General features: G+C 40.7%; 1 protein-coding gene across 1 annotated transcript in view; it reads right to left on the reverse strand.

Annotated features, from left to right (window-relative positions):
* The window catches only part of Gnai1 (G protein subunit alpha i1), an 81426-nt gene that overhangs the window by 12384 nt on the left and 43536 nt on the right, over nt 1-25506 (reverse strand). The window contains exons 2-5 of the mRNA XM_005358343.2: nt 19560-19602; nt 19330-19471; nt 7123-7280; nt 5584-5712 (exon numbers count right to left, since the gene is read on the reverse strand). Of these exons, the coding sequence (XP_005358400.1) occupies nt 5584-5712; nt 7123-7280; nt 19330-19471; nt 19560-19602 (472 nt within the window). The remainder of the gene's footprint in view (nt 1-5583; nt 5713-7122; nt 7281-19329; nt 19472-19559; nt 19603-25506) is intronic.

Raw genomic sequence — 25506 nt, forward strand, 5'->3', positions numbered from 1 at the left:
GAGAGAGAGAGAGAGAGAGAGAGAGAGAGAGAGAGAGAGAGAGAGAAGCAAGCTGAGATGCTCCAACTTCCCAGCGTGGAGCACTGAGCCTTCATTAGGAAGTGAACTGACAATGGTTTGTTTTGCTAACAAATCTCCAATTGACAATCTCCTTGACAAAATTTCTTTAAAAAAAAAAATCTGTTCCTTTGTTCTTATCATTTGAGAGAGCTGAAGCTACCTGAAGCAGTCTAACCCATGATTCATAGTAAATCTTCCTTTTGAATGACAATCTTGAACCAGAGCATTTTACAGGCAAAGCAAAACAAAACAGAAGATAATTTCAATGACAACATAAACTAGTCCATTTGAAGCTGATGTGGACAAGGGCTGTGGAACAGATGATACAGCAGTTGCTGCTAGCTTTGCCTTTTGTTCCTTTATGCCTTCAGCTTTTCAGATACTGTGATGATGGTGTAGAAGAAAAGCTAAGGATATATGTATGTATGTATATATATATATATTCTTTCTAAAACAATCTTATTTTCCATACCAATTCCAGGTCTCTCTCCACCCCTCCCCCATCTACTCCTTAGACAGGCTGAAGCCTGCATGGGGAGTCAACAAAGTCTGTCACATCACTTGAGGAAGGACCAAGGCCCTCCCTCCTGCACCTAGGCTGAGCAAGGTATCCCTTCATAGGGATAAACTTTAAAGAGCCAGTTCATGCACAAGGGATAAATACTGGTTCCAATGCTAGTGGCCCCACAAACTGCCCAAGCCACACTGCCATGCACATTCAGAGGGCCCAGTTGGGTCCTATGCAGGTTCCCCAGCCGTCAATACAGAGTCAGGAAGTTCCCAGTAGCTCAGGTCAGCTGTTTCTGTGGGTTTCCCTACCATGGTCTTGGCCCCATTGCTCATAATATTATTCTTCCCTATGTCTGGACACCAGGAGTCTGTACCAGTGCTTATGTGTGGACCTCTGCATCTGTTTTCATCAGTTGTTACTAGATGAAGGTTCTATGAGGACAATTAGTCATCAATCTCATTACAAGGGAAGGGCACTTAAGGTACCCTCCCCACTACGGCTTCGATTATTAGTGGAGGTCATCCTTGTGGCTTCTTGGGAATTTTCCTAGTGCCACATGTCTCCTCACTAGCCCTATGATGGCTCTCTATATCGAGATGTCTCTTTCCTTGTACCCCCTCTCTGATCTTCACCCACTTGACCTTCCTGATCCCTCATATTCTCCCCCCTGGCTCCCCTTATCCCCTCCCCTCTCCTCCACCAGCCTCCCTACTCCCCCCATGCTGCCAATATCTTTTCTATTTCCCCTTCCCAGGAGGGGGAATCTTGTGGGATAATGCTCTTGTACACTGTAAATATTTGTCCCTCATACTGGTTTAATAAAACACTGATCGGCCATTAGCTAGGCAGGAAGTATAGGTAAGGTGACCAGACTAGGAGAATTCTCAGAAGAGGAAAGGCAGAGAGCCAGTCACCAGCCGGATGCAGAGGAAGCAAGATGAGATGCCTCACTGAGAAAAGGTAGCAAGCCACGTGGCTAAGCATAGACAAGAATTATGGGTTAAAGTTGTAAGACGTAACTAATAAAAAGCCTGAGCTAATTGTCCATATTTTTTATTATTAATATAATCCTCTGTGTGTTTCTTTGTGACTGAGTGGCTGTGGAACTAGGCAGAACAAAAACTTCTGCCTACACAGGGATCCAAGTATGTCTTTCCTTGAGTTCTCCTTGTTTCCTTTATTCTCTAGGGTTGTGGACTGTAGGATGGTTATTCTTTACATTATGTCTAATATCCACTTATGAGTGAGTACATATCATGTTTGTCAATTTGGGTCTGGGTTACCTCACTTGGATTTTTTTCTAGTTCCATCCATTTGCCCGCAAATTTAAAGATGCTATTTTTTAAGCCACAGAGTAGTACTCCATTGTGCAAACTGTACTACATTAACTTTATCCATTCTTTGGTTGAGGAGCATCCAGGCTGTTTCCAGGTTCTGGCTATTGTGAATGATGGTTCTATGAACGTAGTTGAACAAATGTTCTTGTAGTATGAATGTGAATCCTTTGGCTATATGCCCAAAAGTAGTACTGCTCTGTCTTGAGATAGATTGATTCCCATTTTTTGAGAAACCATTGTACTGATTTCCAAAGTAGTTGTATAAGTTTGCACTTCCATCAGCAATAAAGAAGTGTTTCCCTTACTCCAAATCCTCTCTAGCAAAATCTTTTATTAGTGCTTTTAATCTTAGTCATTCTGACAGGTGTAAGATGGTATCTTAGAGTTGTTTTGGTTTACATTTCTCTGATGGCTAAGAATGTTGAGTAGTTCTTTAAGTACCTTTTAGCCATTTGAGATTTTTTTTGTTTAGAATTCTCTATTTAGATATGTACTCCAATTTTAAATTGGATTATTTGATATTTTGATGTGTAGCTTCTTGAGTTCTTTGTATATTTTGAAGATCAGCCCTCTGTCTGGTGTGTGGTTGAAGATTTTTTTCCATCTGTAGGTTGCTGTTTTGTCTTGTTGACTGTGTCCTTTGCCTTACAGAAGCTTCTCAGTTTCAGGAGGTCCTATTTTTTAATTGTTGATCTGAGTGTCTGTGCTACTTGTGTTGTATTCAGGAAGTGGTCTCCTATGCCAATGCATTGAAGATATGATATCCCAGTTTCTTTACCATTAGTTTCAATGTGGGTGGATTTATATTGAGGCCTTTGATCCATTTGAACTTGAGTTTTATGTAAGGGGTAAGATATGAACCTATCTACATTCTTCTACATGCAGATATTCAGTTATGCCAGCACCATTTGTTGAATGATGATGCTTTCTTTTTTTCCATTGTATAATTTTAGTTTCTTTGTCAGAAATCAGATGTTCATAGGTGTGTGGATTCTTTGGGTCTTTGATTCGATTCCATTGGTTCACCTGTCTGTTTTTGCACCAATACCAAGCTATTTTCACAACAATAGTTCTATAGTAGAGTTTGAAGCCACAAACCACATAAAATATCTTGTTGTAACTCTAAACAAACAAATTAAAGACCTGTATGATAAGAACTTTTAAGTATTTAAATAAAATATTGAAGAAGATATCAGAAAATGAAAAGATCTCCCACGCTCTTGGATTGGAAGTATTAACATAGTAAAAATGGCAATCTTATGAAAAGCAATACAATGCAATTCCCATCAAAATCACAGCACAATTCTTCACAGATCTTGAAAGAACAATACTTTACTTCATATGGAAAAATAGAAAACCTGGGATAGTCAAAACAATCCTGTATAATAAATCCTGTGTGTGTGTGTGTGTGTGTGTGTGTGTGTATCATATACAGTTTGAATTTATATAAAGCAAACATAAAGCACTAAAAATAACCTGGAAAAGAAAATGTGTAATGCAAAACATAGGGTATGAATATCATGACAGTTTTCATAAGGAGGACTTATCATAAATTTCATTTCTAGTAACTTCCGTAGTGACAAGTGGGGTCTGCTCAGTCTGAGTCGTGGGATCTGTAGCATCCCGTGGGAACATGAAGGCACCTGTGTGGACTTACACATGAATGTAGCTGCAGTGTCCCTAGACCTATCTTACCCACACTGGTTTAAGGAAACAACCAAAGGAAAATGATACAAAACCCACGCAACACATTTAATTCCAGCCTTGTATCCTTTCTCTGGGGCTACTAATTAGCTGTTATGTATATGGTCTAGGAAACGTGGTATTTAATAAAGTCTGAGTAATCTACCATCAGGTTTATGTGACGGGGGGCCCAGCAAGCTGTCCAAAGCTTTACATCAGGATTCTTGCCTCTGGACACAGAACTAACACTTAGGGGATGTGCCAGTTTAAATGCAATTAATCATAAGGCATGCGGTATTGAAAAACAATTTCCTCCAGTTCCTGTATAGTGCTTCAAAATAGAGAAACATGATATGAAGGAGGGAAGATCAATAATGAAAATCATAAACAAGTATATAATTATTTTAAACATCAAGTAACAGCACAGTGGTCTTAGATTTCTATGAAAACACAGGTAGTTTGTTTCAGTAAAAGATTCTGTAGCCAAGTTATTGTTTTCAGACATACATATTTATGTAAAATAAGTAGCCTTGTTTTCCTTGATTCCGTCGTCATTACTTAAATGAGAGTAAGGTGGACAAAATGAGGAGCAGCAGGGTACACGTTCAGCAGTTCTGACTGGGAAGGCATTGGTTTAGCAAGTCGAGCAATACAGCAAAGAAATGGGGGACAAAAAATAAAAATAAAACTCCAGCAGCAGGTATCGACAAGGGAACACTGGATGAAAGAAACTACCAAGGAGACTTTAGGGCTGGAGGTGGACTGGAAAATTAAAATTTGGGTTTGGCTGGGATTCAATCCCTGTCTTTCTCATGTTTTTGAAAAGTTTTATTTATTAGAAGAAGAGAGATACAGTTTTATGAATGTCTATATGATTATTCATTGCCTTCCTCTGAAACTGGCTCATTCCAAGGAAGGAGATGGAAGGAATATTCCCCATACCCTTTCATTCCTAATACTCCATTATGTACCACTATTCACATGCAGTAGGTTCACACTGGACACACTTGAAACAAACATTGCCCCCCACCAGACTTCAAATATCAGTTTGCTTCATGAAATTTTTCAAGAAAAAATTAAAAGGCACCTTTGCGTGGTGATATTTTGTTTCTGATCTAACAAATAAAGCTTGCCTGGAGATCAGAGTGAGGAGGGAGCCACTAGTTAGCCATAGAGGCCAGGCAGTGGTGGCAAACCCCTTTAATCACAGCACTAGGGAGGCAGAGGCAGATGGATCTCTTTGAGTTCAAGGTGGCCCTGGGCTACACAAGATTGAAACATTTTAAAAGAGAAATGGAGCCAGGCGGTGATGGCTCACACCTTTAATCCCAGCACTAGAAAGGTAGAGAAGGGAAGGGATATCACTTGCTGGAGTGGGGAATGTAAGGTGGGAGGAGACAGGAGCTCAGTGCACTCAGGCTAAGAGCTCAGTTTGAGGATTTCATGGAGACAGGATCTTGCCCACCCTGGGTCTAGATTTGGTAAAGGTCTCTCTAGTATCTGGCTCCTTTACTTCTCTGATCTTTCAGTATGGATCCCCTAATATCTGATTCAAAAGTTTTAAGTAATAAGACAAATTAGAATTCACACAACACCTTTCTTGAAACAGTTTTCTAAGTAAGCACATATTCTATAACTAAAGCTTCCCATTTTACCTAAAGACACACAGTGATGCCCTCGTTAGACATATGCTTATATATTAAAGACACATCTTCTGTTTAGTCAAAATAGCCAGACACTATTATGGTTTGGGCACCAGAAAAATAGCAGGCAAAGGGCACTTGTCTGGTTATTTTTCCTTAAATAAAAGTTAAAATATTCTTCTGAAAATGTTGTTCTCACTCATTTCCATACAATTATCTTGTCTAATCTTCTGAAAAAAAAAATTCCCAACAGTAAAAATGTCATAAACATTTATTACTTTGCCTTTTGTTTCTAAAGCAATGCATTTTATAACCAAGCTTATGCACAATATATTTGAAAGTTACTCACTTAAAATGAAGATCTTTAAAAGTAAAATGGGTCTCCACAATTCCTGTTGTTTTCACCCTGGTTCTCAGGACGTCCTGCTGAGTTGGGATATAATTTGGCTGTGCTATTCTGTCCAAGTCATTCAAGTAACTGAAAACAAATAACAACCACATTGTCAAGAGGGACTAGAGCCAAATAAGAGTGCTCAAAACAAAAACTACAGCATAGCTTAGTTATGCAGTGCCCTGAAGTCTTCAAGGGTCTTTATGATCAATAAAACAACCAGTTTAAGCCTCTATGTCACATGGTTACCCACAAATCTTTTAGTACCTGTTCAAATTTGTTTTCCGGTTATAGAAATTCAAAGGAAGGTGGCTTAAAAATGCCTAAACTGAAAACCATCATGAGCTGTTTCTTAAAACTCTGACTTACACTTTTTGTATAACGCCATGCTTGGGTCTATACTTTGGCCTCCGCTGAAGACTTCACAGGTCTTAATTGTGGAGGCGGTGGTAAGCAAGCTCAGCTAACACTGGGTGGGATGTTCTTGCCTTCTAGCCCTCTATTTCACTGTTCTGTTCTCTGATTCAACAGCTCTACAAACATCGAGTCCCCCAGAACAACATAGGCTCTTGTCAGTGGCCTTAGTTGCCCATCACAATTAAAGAATAAGACACTACTGTTAAAGGTGCCACACACTCCAGCTTAAGATATAGAAAAAGCAAGTTAGAACAATTTCTTCCCTGAAGGCAAGTGTCCCAAAGGTGCTATGCAGCTGCTGAGGGAGAGAAGACACCACAGGGCTGGTGAACCCTATGATTCAAACATCCAAGCTGCCAAGCAAGACGTTCCCATCTTTCAACAGTGGCACCGCTCTCACAGAGGTAATCGCCTGCCGTCTGATTTAATTTGAGACCTGCTCCACAGCTGAGAATCCCACTAACAACCTTTGTCTGGGGAAGTCGTAGGCCCAACCAACTATAGTTACTAAATTGATATGACATAAAGCTACTTTCTAAATATCTATGTTTATGCTCACAGACAAAAGCTACTCTCAGTCTTAAGCAGAGAAGCCTCTGTCTACAGTAATTGATGGTGAACATTGAGACCCGAGGATGTCTAAGAGGAAGAGAGGAAAAGATGTCTGAGGTCCCCAACCTAAGCAAGCATTGACACCACCCTCTCTAAGGCACGGAGAACTTAGGAAGAGGAGGAGGGTGTATAAGAGCCAGATCAGTCCTCTGCGAAAAGCAGAGTGAGTTTTTGAAGTTTCCAGTGACATCCCTGGAGGTAAAGTGGAGAAAACCCTGTTCTATACAGTTCTAATTAGAGATTAAACATGAAAGATGCCTTTCGGAAACATGCGTAATAGCAGCATCGCTACCACAAACATATACACACACACATGACAGAGAAAGCATTCAAATATTGTCACTCAGGAACCATGAGTATAAGAACGTGCCAGGCAGTTCTCCAGAACAAATGACCTGGAGATGGATGATTATTAGCACAAGATGATTCATTAAAGCTGGGTTTTGAGTTTAAGCTATGGTTACTTACTATGCTGCAGAGTCATTCAGCTGGTACTCCCGGGATCTGTTGAAGCAGGCTTGCACACCGCTGTCTTTCCACAATCTCTTTATGACTCCGGCAAGCTCTGCCGTCATGAAGCCTTCTTCTGCAGCCCCAGCAAGCACGAAGAGTTGGCGAGCGTCATCCTGCACATTCGACGGAACCAGAGGTGTTAGAGTTAAAAGATCCAGATGGAGAGATGAGCAAGAAGAAAAACGCAATTGTGAGTTTCCTTCGTGATTTTTATAAAGGGCCACAACTTTTCTCTATCTAAAGCACCACTTGCAAAGTTGTCTTATGCAAAACAAAATAATAAGCTTATGTTACAAGCCTCTGCTTTGTGATTCAGGTGGCAGCTATTAAAGCACGTGGAGCAATAAGAATAACTAATCATGGCATGTGAAGGGACCTTCGCTATCCACTGACAGAATGCTGTCGACGGAAGCTCATTTAAAACGAAAAAGATGGATGATTCAGAAAGTCATTCTTCTCCAGAGACTTTTAATCAAAGAAGCACAGCATCATTAAAGACTACCTGAAGCACAATCTAATTAACTGTTAGCATTTTGATACAGTTCACAGATGCAAAATATTGTCAGGGAAGAAAGAAATCAATGTGGAGAAAAAGCAACAATGGTTTCACAGAACAGTCTGTGGATTCTCACGATGTACACATACTGATAATCAGGGAGAGAGAAGCTAGGAGCAGGGTCTGTTAACCCAGGCATAAGGACGGACATCTGGAAGCTTTGGCGTAGATACACCCTCAATCCACGTGAGGACAACACACACCAAGCTCTAAGGGAAAGAAGACTGGATATAAAGGGGGCCTGGTTCTGCTTTGGAGATGAAGCTGCTAACAGTTACCGAACCACAAATAACCAACCACTCATAGTCACTGTGGCTAAAGAGAAACAGGGGAGGAGCCTCTGGGTGTGATCCAGGCTGCCTTACACAGCCATGCGCCAGGCGGAATGAGCCCCCGCTCCAAGGAGTCTTCCACGTCTGGGCTGTAGTGTAGCACATCTTTGCTAAGACCAGACACATATTCAAGTTCTGGCCTCCGAGTGTGGGTAGTAATTACCATCCCTGGTGGCAGAGTGGAGACTTTAGGGAGAAACCGTCTAAAAAGGAAACCTTGGTGTCACAACTTACTACTTTACTCGGGTTATTTTTAGCTTGAGATGTGTGGTTTTGTTTAGTGGGGGGAAAAAAAACACTGCTATTCCCAAGGGCCATTCTTCCTAGCTATATCTGGCTCTCCAATCTTCAGGTTGAAGGTATTTGAAAAGCACCTACTGGGGAGGTATAGAGGCTTTAATATTTTGTTATTCTTATCATTTTTCTATGCAAAATGCTGTATAAAATCTATTAGCCTATATGATCAGGTTATTATTAACAGCTACCTAGAAATGATTAAATATACACAGGTAGGATTTCAATAGATATTACATATAAGTACACATTTGGCTTTTCTAAAGTAGGTGTTTACTGCCCACTCCTGACTAGCCTTGAACTTGTGATGCCCCTGCCTCATTGCCAAGTGCTGATATTACAGAAGAGGACCACCACATCTGGAAGCCAAATTATAAATAAACCTGATCACCTTCAGATGTTGGTATTTGCTGGGCTTCCGTGAAGTAATCGCCCACCACTACTGGGGGATGAAAGCATTGCAGTTGAGTCTTACAGATAGATGACGAAGTATAAGGAAGAAATATGTCTCAAGACAGGCTTGTGGAACAGACAAGCTGATGATACAAACTCATCCTACCGCTAATTCATGAAACATTTTCTTTTCAGCTGGAACTCATCATAGAAACTAATTAAGTTTCTCAGCATGGGAACACATTATTCAAGCATATGTTTTCTTCCTTAGTAAACCACAAGAGAACTGCGTGCAAGCCAGCAACACGCACACGTCCCTTAGTAAAGCAGTCCCTCAGACTGCAGCCACGCTTCGTACCTTTGACCTAGCTCCAGGAGCAATAAGGCTACCCACCTTCCACGTAATAACCTATGCACAAACAACCTGCCAATTTTATTTACCGAACCACAGAAAACGTGATTTTCTTTAGAAAAATACTTAAGTAGTTTTTAAAACTGCACTCCATTATGCAATCTCTCGTCAATGATTGTGAAGTTTTGGCAGAAGAGAACAAGAGCCTCCAGGTTAGATCATCGGGTTGGAGCCCTTTCTTGCATACTTTCTAGGAAGAGGCCCTAAAGAAAACACATAAGGAACTTTGGATGCTGTATTTATAAACTGCACGTCCCTCCCGAGGCACTCAAATGTCTCTTCCGTTTTTAGACTGCACACGTCAGTGAGACCACGCGATCCCTTTCTTTCCATGTCTGCCTTATTCGACTTAAGACAGAATCCTCCAAGTCAGAAGAAAATGTTGGCCAAATGTGCAGAGGTAGAAAATTAAAATGTGCCCCCCCCACACACACCAGAGGAAAGGAAGTGGGTGAAGCAACAGGAAGTGTTCTTCAAAGAATAAGCAGCAAAAAGCAGTTTGAGATTAGGTAGTACGAGGAGCAATTGCACAGCACCTAAACTAAACATATAAATTGCATTTTATTAGAATTATGTTAATTAAGCTCATGTTAGCCACTCCCCTAAATGTGAGATACTGGACATGTCAATTCACTTTCCTGTAGTAACTACGCTATTATCCTGTGGATTCCATAACATCGAATTGCAAACTCCCAAACTACACAGTAAAACTAGCATTAAAAAAAAAAAAAGAAAAAGAAAAAGAAAACTCTCTTCTTCACAAAATGTCAAGGAGCTTCTTCCCCTAAAGTAACTGGAAGCCTGGCATGGTGTGATGGTGGACAGCTGTAGTCCTGGTACTCAGGATTCTGATACAGGAGCATCTTCGGTACTAGGCTAGCCTGGGTTGCATAGTGTGTGCAACGTCAGTCTAAATTACAGTGAAACCCTGTCACAGGAAAAACTAATGGATTTGAGCAGAAAGCACTATAGGCAGATGTCTACCTAACCTTCTGTGTTGCACAACCCAAGCGATTTGCCTCAAATCACATAAATCAGTACATAAACAATCAGTAAGTCCTTATTGTCTGAAATAATTGCCTAGAAATACAAAATATTTGTCTAATAAAATAAGTCCTTTTCTTCTCTAAAGCAGGAAGACAAAACTGTAGGTCAATGACAGTGTTTATACTCCACTCTGGAACAAGTGGAGCATATGCAAAATGTACATAAAACAAAACTCAAAATCATTTGTAGGCATCAACAGGAACACATGGCGTAAGAGCTAAAAGGCACAGCGACCACAGAAGAGAGGACTGGAGTGAAGTAAGCCTGAAGCAGTTTACAGGAGCCTGAAATGGTGTTGAAAGCAAAGAAGGGCTGGAGGGCACAGCTCAGAGCTAGACTTAGTTTGATTTCCAGCCTCCCTACCGTCTCCAGACCAGACCACACTCCACATACTAGATAGCACGGCAAGCAGCATGTGGGGCACAGTTTTTGTATATAATGCCCACACACATAGAAATAAATATTAAAAAAATAATTTTTCTTTTTAAAAACAGAATGAACATGAACATGGAATTAAGGCAATTGAAATGTGATCTGAGAGTGTAAATCCTAGCTCATAACTGAGCTTTGGAGTTCATAAAGAAGCCACTTCAGTACTGTACTAGGGAGACGACACAGGCTTAGCCAGGGGTAGCTAAACACTGGGCTGGGCTGGGCTGTGCATTTTATGTGAAACTATCTCATTCTCTACAAGATTCAGAAGCCTCTATCCAGGATGGGGAACACTTTGAAGGACCAGGATGGTTCACTTTTGACATGCTAAGGGTCACAAAAGGCACAAAAAGAGTATATTTCCTATTGGGTACAGAGCAGAAACAATGCGCTTTCAGGGCCAAACACATGGGGATTCGTTCAGAAGCTCAAACACTCTTTAGTAGTCAAAGCAATCAGAAATATGAAATCCCCAGGGGAGGCTTTTAAAGCAATGGCTAGATGAGTAATCATGACAGAGAAGACAAAATGCCAGTAATCTTTGCACACCGAGCATCAAAAGACCCGTCTGAAATACAAGGTGAACAATATGATAAACTAGATGACAAGCAGTGATAGCTCTGAACTGAACCTTAGAAGGATAACTTTGGGCCATCAGGTCTGACATATGAATGGACACCCCTTGTCCCAGAGCTTACATCATTTATAATATTTGTCAGTGATATTGGAAATCACACAATGATAGCTTATGTGTAACCTACTACATTCCTATAAATACGTTGCTATATATATATGTGTGTATACACTACATGTATACACACATATATATACAAATAATATATATAAACAATACACATATAAATATATATACAAACAATACACATATACACAAAGAATAACAAATATTCATAAATAAATAATAAATAAAAAGTTCTGAAGAACCTTAATCGGGCAAACTAAGGCTTCAGTGTGTTTGACACTCTGTGGCTCAGTGGCAACCTCAGATGACGAAGGGTTGCTTTAAGAAGCATGAAACTAAATATATTTTCTCTACAATCACAAGTAAAAATGACAAAAAAAAATCGTCAGTCATTTTTTTTCTCCACAGTATTTAAAAGGGTAAATTTTTAGGTAAGTCTAAAAAAAAATAAAAAATAAGTTAATTTTAATTCCATTTAAGATGGCAAAATTTTTTTGCTAAATTTCAGTGAATCTATGAGGGATCATAAGCTTCGTTGTATTAGGAAAGGAAATTACTGATATTACCAAAAATAATTTTATGCATGTTTATGACAATAAATATATCCAAATTCATAAAAATAAAATGTACTGTCGTTTTTGCTTTTCATGTGGATGTTCAGAAGTCAACAGAAACCCAGAAAGGCATGATAATTAAACGTAAACGGAGACAAGGAAATAGCCTATGCTGGAAGAACACATTACACTTCAAATTTTCCTGTCATCCTCAGATGGAAACACATACGACTACGAGCTCCTCACCTCTCTGCTCTAACATAAAGTGGGACGCTTCTGCGAATGCCTCCGGTGCTCATCTAGCAGGCCCAGCGAGGAAAAATGCCTCAGGGACATTTTGAAGAAATGAGGTTCAGAAAGAGTAGGAATTACTGGCTATTAAAAACCTACAGTATGTAGAACAGTCTGAATTTAATACAAGCCAGGAAGATAAAATTACCAACATAAGCTTGTATGATAGAATGAATCATTGTGAAAGGAGTGCTTCTCTACAAACACTGATAGATAACAAGCTATAAATAGGAAAGTAAACACAGCTTATACTATTCATACTAGTAGCTAACAAGTTATTAATATGGAAGCATAGATATGGAATATTGTGTTCATCCAACAGAAGTTTTCGGAGGGACTAAGGAACAAACAAAGATACCAAAATTCACTGCCTTGCAGAACCTTTAAAGTGGGTATAAATATTTCGTCAATCCTGGGTCAACTGAAGATGTTCTAAAAAAAAAAACATGCCAGAAGTAATACTGTAGGGAGTTTTAATAATGAAAAATATCCAACAATGAGATGAAGGATAATAAACAAAATATGAGAAACTAGTTACTAATTATCATTGGGGGACAAAAGGCTAATGCAAATGAACTTAGCAAACAGTGGGTAAGCAAACAGGGCACAAGCCACAACAGAAAATAATACATAGCAAGTAAGGGTGTGGAAAACCACACACCTGAAAGAATTCGCATTACACTGAGCTAGGACTCACTAACCACCACAAAGCAGGCAATTCCCTTAACTTTGGCTGCCTTGGGTAAGAAGAAAATATATACTCAGATTGCTGTCAAGGTGAACTGCTAAATATTCCTCAACAGCCATCTTGCAAATCAGGCAGACAGACACAGAGTAACCAACAAGATGATGAAAACAAACCACACAAGTATTCAGGAGAAAAGTGACCATCTTTTAAGGGCAAACTGAGGCTGGTCAGGAAGATGCTTAGTGGATCTTGGGCAGGCTCAGGGTTCCTCATAGCATAAGGCATGAGTGAAATTATTAGCTATGTAATAATCCTTTATAATAATAAACATCCTAGAATACATACATAATAATATAATATAAATAATTAAATCCTATATAATAATAAAGCTGTAATAATAGTTTAGATTCATTACCAATTTATTTCAGATCTAATACTACTAGAAAAATAAAGTCCAATGATATATAAATAAAACTTCCTATCTTCAAAGCTATCTTAGCAAACATTCTCTGCCAATCACTATGAACCCATATAAACACGCTTTCCGCCTGGCCTCATTCTGTGTATTTTACTGTAGGCTAGACCACTGCTCTAATTAGAGTAACAAGGGCCTATTATATGTTAACAGTTCTACACAAAGCTTCCTGCCACATAATAATCTAAATTACCAATACTTCAGTATGCGTAGATGGACCACCCTCACTCTGAGAAAGATTTAAAGAGACAACAGCCATAAATTTAACTGTACTATGTCAATCTTGAGAATTATTTGCTGTGAAATAATCCTTCTGAACACTGTGAATAGGTATTACTTTCAGGGGTTAATAAAGAACTCACTGGCCTCTAGCTGGGCAGGAAGATATTGGGCGGGAGACCCAGATTACAAGAATGCTGGGAAGAAGACAGGAGAGTCTGGAGCAGCGAGCAAACACAAAGAAAAGCAAGATGGAATGGCCATGCCATACTGAGAAAAGGTTCCAAGCCATGGGAAAAAGCATAGATAAATATGGGCTAAATTAAAATCTAATAGTTAGCTAGAACAAGCCTGAGCTACTGGTAGAGCATTTATAATTAATATTAAACCTCTATGTATTTATTTGGGAGCTGTTGGTGGGAAAGAAACATCCACCAACAATTATTTTTGTTTTTCACAATTAAAATACATAATGTGAGCTGTGGTCATGTCAGTCTGAACATGCCTGACTTTGCCTAAAATAGCCAATGTATATACTGTGTACAAACCTGCTATTGGTAGAAATTACCATACATTGGTCATAACTTCTGAAAAGTCTATTCCTTTTCCCCTCACTTCTTAAGAAGCAAACTGCATATTAAGATATAATCTCAATGCAGATGGGGGAAATCTCATGGGGTCCCACTCCTAGATGAGTGATAAGCAATGAACAGTGGCTGAGAGAGGGTGAGATCATCTCCCATAAGCATAGACCTCTTACCCCATGTTATATATGAATACATATTATTTATATAATAAATACATGTTTATCCATTTATGTGTATATGTAACAACATGGTTAAAAAAAGGAGTCCTGAATTAGGGAATGGGGGAGGGCGGAGAGGAAAAGGGAAATCATGTAATTATACTCTAATTCATTATTTAATTAAAAAGATATACTCCAAAAAAAAACAAGCAGGCTTTTTTAGCATTTGTTTCATTTCAACAGAATTAGAGAAAATTAATTCTCAAGTCCATTTGAAACAGAAATGCATACTGGTCTTAATGTCTGAGAAATGAATGAGGCAGTGTGATCAAACCTACTAGGTGCCAATTCATCTGTGAAGCAAAGCAAACTAACACCCTGTGAATCTGTCAACAATATCAGTACAATTATAGATATCAAAATCAACAATTCATTGAGATCCGCTATGTCCAAAGCATGTTATAAACAATCAGTTCTGATTTTATCTTTTTAAAAGTCCTATGAGGTAGATGTTCTTATTTTTTTCCCATTCCAATATAATAAAACAAGATTAGAGGCACTGAGTGACATAATTGGTGGCTTGTCTGGGGAAGAAACAAAGTTACATCAGCAGGGGGAAAGAACAGTCTATACTCACAACCAACTGACTGTTAAAGGTGGTATTCCCAAGTCATTGGTGAATGGACTGGTTACTCAGTGAATGGCAGTCAGGCACGAGTCAAATCATATGACATTTTTAGACCTTATTTAATAGGAAACAGACACAAGTAGGTGGATACAAACATGTAGCACAGAAAAACCATGGTATCATAGAACTTGTAATTTTCAGGTTGAGAGGATGGGTCAAACAGTAAGAGCCTATACACAAGCATGTGTACCTAACTCGGGTCTCCATCACTCAGGTAAGAAGCCAGGCATGGCATCTCTAATCCTAGTTTGGGGAAGACTGAGATGGGAGGTCCTGGAACTCCCTGGATAGCCAACCAGGCTGAATTAATAAACTCCAGGTTCAGTGGGAGCTTCTGTACCAAAAAAATAAAGTGAGAACAATTGGGGAGACAAAAGAGGATGTGGACTTCTTTTTGGACACAAAATGCACAGGAACACATATAGTTGCACACATACACACACATGGGAACACACACCACACACACATGCACAAACACACAGTCTCAAGTTTAAGACCATCTTAAGATCTACGTTGGATTTGATGTCATTCTAGGATACATGAGACCCTGGCTAAACAAGAACAGCAGTCATCAGAGTAATTGGGAATATTGTCTTTATATCAAGAGCAAAGCAGAATTGTTAGAATTAATTGCCAACAAACAAACAAAAAACCAAGCAAGAAAACAAAAATTCTTCTGTAAGAAGAAAATATTTACAACAGATGAAGGGTGAATGTCTCTAATATTAAAAGAAACCTGCTACAAAAAACAACCAATTTAACAAAAATGAGAACATTTAGAGGAATCCATGGTGGAGACACAAATAAAATAATATAAAGCATTCTCATCTTTGACCAATGCCAGAGAAAAATGAAAAGGTGACCCTGATAATCTTCCCCATTTGTAAGCTGTTCAAAATTAGAACACTGGTAAAACCTAAGTCAGTGTGGCCCTCAGAAAACAGACAGAGACGAAGGTCTTGCTACCGAAGATTATCCACTCTGCCTTCACGTGTGAAGCAGAACCGTGGTCCTTAGCAGAATTAAAATCTATTTTTCTTTTACCTGATAACATTCACAGGGATGGCTACTTCTGAAAAGGGAATTTTCGAAGTACCTTTGAATACACTATTCCTTGGTTGTAGAGTGTCTTTTCTTCATTTTTCTCTATCAACGTCTGACTCAGGGTACAATATGTGTGTCGTCCTCATGGGTGGCTCTATTTAATTCATCTTTATAGCCCTGAGAGCAGTTGCAAGGGCCTTGCAGTGGTTTAGATTCTATGCAGACGCAAGGCAGCCTGAAATACAGGACAGCTGGAACGGCAGTAGACCCTGGGAGAACACACCCTGTGTGTGAAGCGGTAACCGAGGAAGGCTGTGAGCATCAGAGATAAGGGACGGAGAGCAGAAAGGAACAACAGCTGGGTGCAGTAGGGAGCTGATCAGAGTGGATGCACACACAGGTCCCACAGCTGCGGGAGACAGCCATAAACCAGTGCTAAGGCTAAGCAAAAAAGCGTATTAAAAAAAAAAGTTTGAAAAAAAAAAAGAATTCCTGCAGAGAAACGCATGAAAATCAAATGCCTTCTCATGAAGTTGCCTGCATTGCCCCTGCCTGCTCTCCCAGCAGAGGTTTGAAGCATCTTTTCTTGCAACCACAGGAAGATCTGCTTCACAGTGCGGTGAGTGTGGGTTGTTGCTGAGTTTGGTTTGGTTTTCAAAGATGAGGTTTCTCTTTGCAACCCAGACTACTCTGGAACTTACCATGTAGGTTTCTGAGCTCAAAGTTATGACAATTCTCCTTCCTCAGTTCTCCCAAGTGCTAGGATAAGAAGCATGAGACACTAGATCTCACTTACATAAATGAATTTGCTAAGTTTTAAATTGCCATAATTGGAATTGGTATAAAGTATGATTTCTGTTTACTTTTTCTCCTTAATCTCAATGTGGATTCCATCTGTGCCATTCTTTTAAACGGAGATTAAAAAGGTACTGTTGCTGATATTTCCAAGAACATCTCAAAATAATTTTTAATAATTCATAATATTCTTCTAAATTTTCTTTCCCAAAATAAGAGTTGATAATATCTAGAATATCTTATCTCATCTACTAATCATTCACTCTGTAATATATGCATTTATCCTTTATTCCACTAACAAATGTCCTGAATGTATTGAATAAATGAAAAATACATTATTTAAAATGATCATGACCAAAGCCCCCCAATTGGACCTTTTCTCTCTATATTTCTTTGCCTTATATGTCTGCTACTTTGCAGACTTCCAACCACACATCTTCATTTCCTTCCACTCTACCCTAAACCCCTACTAACAATTGCTTGCTTTTCTCTTTGATACTTGACTTCTATATTTAGTTTTGATTATCATATATGTAAAACCAGACAGTACTTTTTCATCTTTCATAATATTGTTGAGGTTCATGCATGGGGCAAAAACGGCAGACTTTCCATTCAGTGGTACATGGCCAAAAAGACAAGCAACAACCCTGAAACAGACAGATGAAGTCTCAAATGGAGAGAAAGAAGGAGAAAAATGTGCCCTGTGGAATGGCCCAGGCTCTTTTCCACCAAACCGAAAGCAAAGGAGGGAGTCCAGCCCAGCACCTGGACCAACACTGTGCCTACTGTCCTCAGAGCCTGTGGCAGTCCTGCCATGTAACCTCCTGCCTCCCGGCTGCTCTACCAGGCACTGGCTTGTCTGCTGAAGTCCTGTTGAGCTCTGAAACTCTGATTCATATCTTTAAGTAGCCAGTATTTTCCTGTTCCAAAGATAAGCAATCTCAGAGCGATCCCATTATTCAAAGTTCAGTTATCATTGTTTTAGTCTAGGCCCAAGAACTAATCGCTAAATCATTTCAGTGCTTAAATGTCTTGTTTTCTTGCTGTGTAGCCCAGGCTAACCCAAGTGGTCCAGCTTGGGGGTCATTGCAGCAGTCCTCCTGCCTCAGCCTCTCCGGTGCTAGACTGAAATATCTAAACTCGTGGGTCAAAATAAATCTTCCATCTTTTTAAGCTAATTATCTCTGAGAGTTTCATTGTGGTGACGGCACAGAATGAGTGGCATCTAACATGTCATGGTCTGGATATAACAGGGTTGCTAATGTGTGGCCCTGGCTCACGGGCAATTGAGAGATGTCTGGATCCGCGGTGGGGTGAGTTATAACATCATCACTAAATTAAACCACTGGCAATTTCAGAGGTCAACGGGCAATCAGAACTGGGGCCTACCTGGCTGGCAGATTCAGGTCACATCATGTCCCTGGCCCCTTCCTGTCTCTGTCTACTTCCTGTCTACCATGATGTGACCCACTGTTCCATCACACACTCCCCACCATGATGTTTTCAGCCTGGCTGAAGACCACAGCCGTGGAACCAGCCAACCATGGACTGAAACCTTTGACGATGTGAGCCAAAAGCAATTTGTCCCCACTTTACGTGGGTTTGCTCAGGTGTTTTGTAGGACTGACAAAAGTTCCTAAGACTCTAATGTACCTGATGTGTAGAAAATAGATTCCTGGACAGTCCAGATGAGCCAGGAGAAACAGCAGCAAAGCTGAAGAGTACACATCTGTGCTCTTCTTCTTGTATTGACTTCCAAGGCTTTTGACTTACACCTGTTCTCTTGACTTCTTGTGTAAAGCCTTCCCAGTAGCTGTCTGGCCTCAGTTATGCAGCTACAGAACTATCCCTGTAGGGGCTGAATTATATTATATAGGCCCATATTCCTACATTGTCTGGTGGTCAGAGAATGCTGAGAGAGCTACAAGGCACAGTTTGCACCTGCCACACAGAAGGTGGTCGCCTAGCCTTTTGATACTGAAACAACCTGATGCCATCTGAAGCAAGTGGTCAGGATATGCTAATGTCGTTCTGCTCCTTCTATTGTAATTTAGGAGGTCGGCTGGGGAAGAGGTGTTTTTTTATATGACAAAATGGGCATGCGCATGACCGTGACAAAACAAGCATAGCTATAGACACAACCTAAGTCTTTCCCCTTGCTACCTAGGAAACAGAATGCTTATGAATCCCCCCCCCCGCTCAATTTACATTTTGAAATACAAGTTGTTTGGATAATAAATGTGGGTGATTTTTAGGATGTGAACTCAGGATTCCTTCAAGGATCACCAAAATCTCCTCCCAAAATAGTTGAGTGAGTTGTGGTTGTGTTTTCATTCCCACATCTCCACTCTGGTATAAGAAATGGTTTATGTCCAGGCTGGTCCCAGACATAATGGCGCACGACGCGGTGCCCAAACCCACCACCACGAGACTCAGAGTCTCGTGCTTTACCAACGAGACAGTCCTCAGACAATCTCCAACCAAGCCACTGACTTACTGCCCGAGCGGAGTCTCCAAAGTCTATCTTCAACCTCCCCATGGCCCTGATGATGGCAATGATGGACTGGATGGTGTTACTGTAGACCACCGCCTTGTACTGTTTACACTCCTCTTCTGAGTAACCAGCTTCGTGGATGATTCTGAGGAGAGCGGAGGAAAACAGGCTTACTTCCTGTACAGAAGTCACTCAGAGATGTACAGACATGTCTAACGCCTCCATCTACTTACTTCATTTGCTTCACAATCGTACTTTTCCCGGATTCGCCAGCACCTGGAAAATAAAATAAGGATTTTCGCATTCAGTATCATCACTTAATTATCTCCAGCTCCCGGTGCGCGCACACACACACACACACACACACACACACACACACACACACGTGGGCAACACCCTCTGTGTCACTTATATTGAATGTTGTATTATATTACAGCGAAATACAAACTGTGGAGGATGAAAGAAGTACAAAGACCAAAGGTATAAGGTGCATCACACGGTCAATACGAAGCGGTCTCAGAACTAACATTCTTCTTTCCTGACCTCTTCTTTCCCATTCTTTCTTGTGGTGCTAGAGATCAATCCTCAGGCCTCACGTATTCAAGGCAAGTAAACGCTCTACCATTAAACAATACTCAGCCCTGTATTCAGGATTTTGCTAAGTAAATAGATTCAGCCATTCTTACCACTGGAGGAAAAAATGGGTAATTGTGTGAAATAGTTAGTGTTAACTTTTTATGACAGTAACCACTTTACTATAGAGAGATCTCTTAACAGTATGTTGCACATCTTAATACATTATAAAACAATACAATTTAAAATTAATTTTGCCTGCCAGCATAAAAATACTCAAATTTAAGCCTATTTTCTATTACTTCATAATAAGCCTTTCAATGACAATACACTTTGCTGAAAAAATGTTTGTGGTATTATATATTCTCTAAAACATTAGAAGTATTCAGTCTTTTGTAGGCAGAGACTGGTTGTTCATTCCCAGCTGCCCAGACCCAAAATAATCACAAAGACTGTATTAATTAAAACACTGCTTGGGCAATAATTAGGCGTCATGCTAGCTAGCTCTTACATCTTAAATTAACCCATTTCTATTAATCTGGGAATCACTATGTGGCTACGGCATATGGAGTAAAGTTCCTAGGCATTTGTCTCTTTCAGTAGCTACATGGCTTCTCAGTGACTCCACCCACTTTCTTCCCTGTCTTGGCTTGGAATTCCTACCTTACTCTATTCTGTCCTTTGATAGACCCAAAGCAGGTTCTTTATTAACCAATGGTATATAGAATAGAATCTCACATCAGTCTTTGGCTGGGCATGGTAGCTCACAGCTATAACCCAACATTTCTGAGGCTGAGTCAGAAGAATGACACAGTTTAAAGTGACCCTTGGCTACCTAGTGAGCTTCAAGATAGCTAGGGAGCCTCTATATCACAAAACCAAAACTATGAAAATAAAAATAAATCAGCTCTGATTGAAAATTGAAGTATTATAAATTGTTTTGATCATGGTTTTCCACATTGGTAGGTATTTCAACTGTTGGACAAATATCTTAACAGTAACTTTTGGCTACTTTGAAGTAGAAGGACACTGGTATAAGAAGCCACTTGAGGTACTGGAGTGATGTCTCAGTAGTTAGAAGTACTTGCTGATCTTACAGAGACCCAGGTTTTGTTCCCAGTACCCACATTAGAGAGCTCACAAGCACCTGTAATTCCTCTTCTAGGGTATTCAACATTCTCTTCTTGTCTCTGCAGGCACAAGGCATGTATGCGGTACATATTCACACATGTAGGCAAAAGACTCATATACACAAAATAAAAATAGATATTTTTAAAAAATCCAGAGAGCCATGGAAATGGATTAGCAATTAGGAACACTCTCAGGTTTGATTTGCAGCATACACATGGCAGATCACAACAATCCTAACTCCAGTGCCAGGAGATTTTGATGCCCTTTTCTGATACACACAGGTGACAAGCATATACATGGTACACACACATACAGGCAGAACATTAATGTATACAAAATAAATAAATCTAGAATAAGGAAGAAGAGGGGAAAGGGAGGGGGAAGGGGATAATAGGTGATGGGAATAGAGGATGAGGAAGGGGAGGGAGTAGGAGATTGAGAAGATGAGGGAAGGGATGGAGGAAGGGGCATCCATATCCACTATAGCCACAGTCTCCAGGAACTATAGAGATGGCTCAGCACTTAGGAGAACTTGTTGCTCTTGCTTAAGACCCTGGATCTTAGCACCCACATGGTGACTTTACAGCCATCCATAACCACAGTTACAGGAGATTTGACACAGTCTTCAGACTTCTGTGGGTATCAGGCACACACATAGTATATATACATATATGCAGGCAAAACACTCACGCACATAAAACAGAATTTAAAAATCCAGAAAAAATTAAAGAAGCTACATGAGGAAATTTTAAAGAGTAAATGTCAATAGTAAGGGCTCTGCATTGCCTGCCAATCGCTAGGCAGCAAGGTTATGCCAGACAGTGCTTTTTCTGTCTTCCTTTCAAGGAGGTCACAAACCCAGGAGCCATTCTCTAACCTGTCCCCCTGACCACTTGCTACATGCAAAAGGTTTCCTTAGGAACCAAACCCTAGCTTTATGCGGTACTACCACATAAATATTAGCAAGGAAACAGGGTTCCCCTTCATTCTCATCCCGCTCAGCAAGAGCTCCTCTTACTATCTCACACTAGACCAATTACACTTTCTATGTGTTGAGAAGATCTGAGCACAGGGCACAGTGATAGCTGACAACTGCACACACGTGTGCCCTCTTCGGCATAACCATGTGTACAGAAGAACTTAGTTCCTGTTTGAGAAAGAGCCTGGGTCATGTGCTTTTATGAAACTCATTCTCCTGTTTTCCTAGGGTTGTCCCCATGGGGTTTTCTGCTCAGCATTACTGAAGAGCATAGGCAAGAGAATGCCCAGGGCTAATCCCATTACAATTCTTCAAACACTATCTCCCCTGCTCCACACCCACCAACCCTGTTCTGCTTCCTCTGGCCTTCTGTGATCTTCTTTCAACCATACTTATCTCCTCTGACAGCCCCGCCAGGTTCCACAGGTGATAACTTGCTGCCTTCCTGCATCTGATTCTACTGGGATTCTCAGCACCTGTCACCAGTCAGCCAACCAGAGGGAGGAAAGCTGTTATGTTGAAGAATTTAGAACTCATAGATGCTAAACTTCAGCACTGCCTTTGTCTTTTCCTCCTGTAGTGACTGACGGACATAGAACACACATGTACACACACACACACACACACACACACACACACGGCATCTGAAAACAAGCTGTAGTTAAATGACCTGTTTGAAACAGCTCAAGAAGAAACTAAGTTTACTAAGTGTTTGATATTCAAGGAACCCTCACGTCAAATAGAAAAGCAGGCATTGAATAAACAATAGGGCTATTCTTTCTCTACAGACAGTCTTTGAATCTTTCGTGGCATCTGCCCATAAGAAACAATTCCAAGATAAACAACCCATCATTTGCTCTCGGTGACAGTGGCTTGGCTCTGTGAAAGGCACAATTGCAGGCATTGTGGCGCATACATTTCTCTAAACCAGGGCTGGGTCCCCTAAGTGGTCCAGGGTAGGTAGTCCCCAGGAGGGCAGTCTCTAATTCTGCATTTAGAATAGTGCAGGAGCTGAGAGCAGTGTGTCATACCGTGGTAGAACACGTCAAAACATAGGGTCCATCAGGACACAGGGCAAGCCCACAGGTCCCCTCTCCTGTGCTGTTAGTGAGACCATTCTGAGCTAGAGAAGTCAGTGAGGTCTGACATCCTTGCTGAGGAGAAAGTCAGGGGACTAAATGAGACTGTTCTCAGCTGACTATTTATACAAAGAATAGGATTTACTTTTGCTTACTTTGTTTTGTTTTGTCTTTTAAGATAGGGTTCTCTGTGTAGCCTTGGCTGTCCTGGAACTCACTCTGTAGACCAGGCTGGGCTCAACTCGGAGATCCACCTGCCTCTACCTACCCAGTATGTGCCACCACCACCTGGCTATAACTTTCAAACCTTACAGTGGAGGGAATTATTTTAATGTAATGCTAAGATTATCTTGAAATTCTAAACCATTTTTTCACTCTCTGAAAATAATTGGTGACATGGGGTACTTGGCTTATTCTGTAAGGAGCACTCAACCTATTGCTCCTGTTGACGCCTGCGTAGGGTTGAAGAGTAGAAGCAGCCATCTTATTAACCAGGCATCTCCTCTTTCCACTGGTGACAAATCTCTGGACAACAGGTATCTAGAGGCATAAACCCTGAAAAATGTTTTAACACTTAGCAATGTATGTAGTTGGCTTTCAATTCTTGCTTCCATGCTAAGAAAATATTAGCATGAAAATTATACATCCTTCCTGTTGCACTTTCAGCATTCCAAGTGGTGATATCCTGCCTCCTATCATCACGAAAGAACAGTTTAAAGGTTCTCTGCAAACCTCAGTCAGAACAGTCGTGTTTAAGAGGGCAACAGGAAGCAACGTTAAAAACCAAACATCAAAACCTGTAAAGTGACAGAAGGAAAAGCCTGCTGTCCCCAGAAGTACTCCGCCAGGAGGCTACTACTTTCCACTTACATCCAGAGCGAGACAAGAAAAAAACCAGTTGCACAGACCCTACCAAGTGCAGCTTCAATGAGAACATGAAAGGCTCACGTTCAACACATCGGACAGAAAAGTCTCAGGTGTGAAGGCATTGGGGTCATAGGCCCAGAAGCTCAAGGTGACTCTGGTCACAGTGATGTGAGACTTGAGAGGAGACCGGGAAGGGGCAGTGACTCCTAGGGGACTGAGGGTATGTAGACATGCATGGGTCATGATGGGCCCACAGAGCTAAAAGTGGAGGCATTGAGGGGAACCCTCCCTTTCCCCCCGGGCCTCCTCTTAGGAGGAAATGACTGGCAGAACATTGCATCTCTGAGAGCCCATGCTGGGCGCAGCATGTGTGTGAAATGGAGCTTAGCAGAAAATGACTACAGAAACAGATGCTAGAAGAGCAACAGCCACAGTGCAGGAGCCCCAGGACACAGAGGGAAGGCCTTGCAATAGGAGGTCCCACCAACATGGCAGCCCATCAGTGGGGTCATTGAGAATACACTGAGGACAGTTAGGGTGAAGGAGGGCAGTGACTGGGAAAACCTAAGCAAATGTAGGAAGTCCGTAGTCAATAACTATGTGGCCCAAATTCCTTGAGCATAAGCACAGTTAGGAGGGATTGTGTGCTAGTGGAGGGAGGTCTAGTTCTCCTGCCTGGAGACTCGGTTACTGCTCAACTCAAACACTCTTCCTCAGCTCGCCTATACAATCTCTTAGCAGACTCTATAATACACCTTGACTATCACTTTAATGGTTATTCAATAATAAACATACTCTCCTACGTAGGGAAGGTTTCTGGGCTGTGTGATTTTGTTATAAACTGTCATTCCTCAACAGTTGAAATAATCTATAATCTTTTCTACTTTGCTCTGAGAGCTCCAAATGTATTTAACTTATATTTACAATGCGCCTGATAATCTGGGATAAAGGACAATTTGATGACTGTAACCCCAAAGGAATACATTTTCTTCAATTGCTATAAAATTATTCACCATGAAGAATGAATATACAGGAAGCAACATCAGCCTGGCCCTGAGTTATCCGCACGTTCACTACAGCACTAGTCCCACAGTTCAGACAGCCTATGAATCTAACGGAAGTGGTTCGAGAACACATGATGATGATGTGCATGCCCGTGTGTGTGTGTGTGTGTGTGTGTGTGTGTGTGCGTGTATGCCCATGATGTGTGCTCACGCTTCATGTGCTTATGTGTGTACTTGAAATCTGTTGGCAGCAGATTTTAAATATCTTCAGCACAAAAAAAAAATAACGGTAGGTATATCGTGATGGATATGACAATTAGATTGGCTTAAGCACACATACGCATATGTACTAAACATAGCGTTATACACTGTAAGCATACACCTTCCCATCTATTTCAAATACACATGTATATTGCATGTCAAAAAGAGGGAGAAAGTGATCCTACCAACACCTCAACCTTGGAGCTATAGCCTCTAGAACTGTGAAAGAATAGTGTATGGACAGAAAGAGAAAAAGTTGATGTGCTGGCTAGGGAACCCCAGAGAG

This window comes from Microtus ochrogaster, chromosome 26 (assembly GCF_000317375.1).
Source record: "Microtus ochrogaster isolate Prairie Vole_2 chromosome 26, MicOch1.0, whole genome shotgun sequence".
Lineage (NCBI taxonomy): Eukaryota > Metazoa > Chordata > Mammalia > Rodentia > Cricetidae > Microtus > Microtus ochrogaster.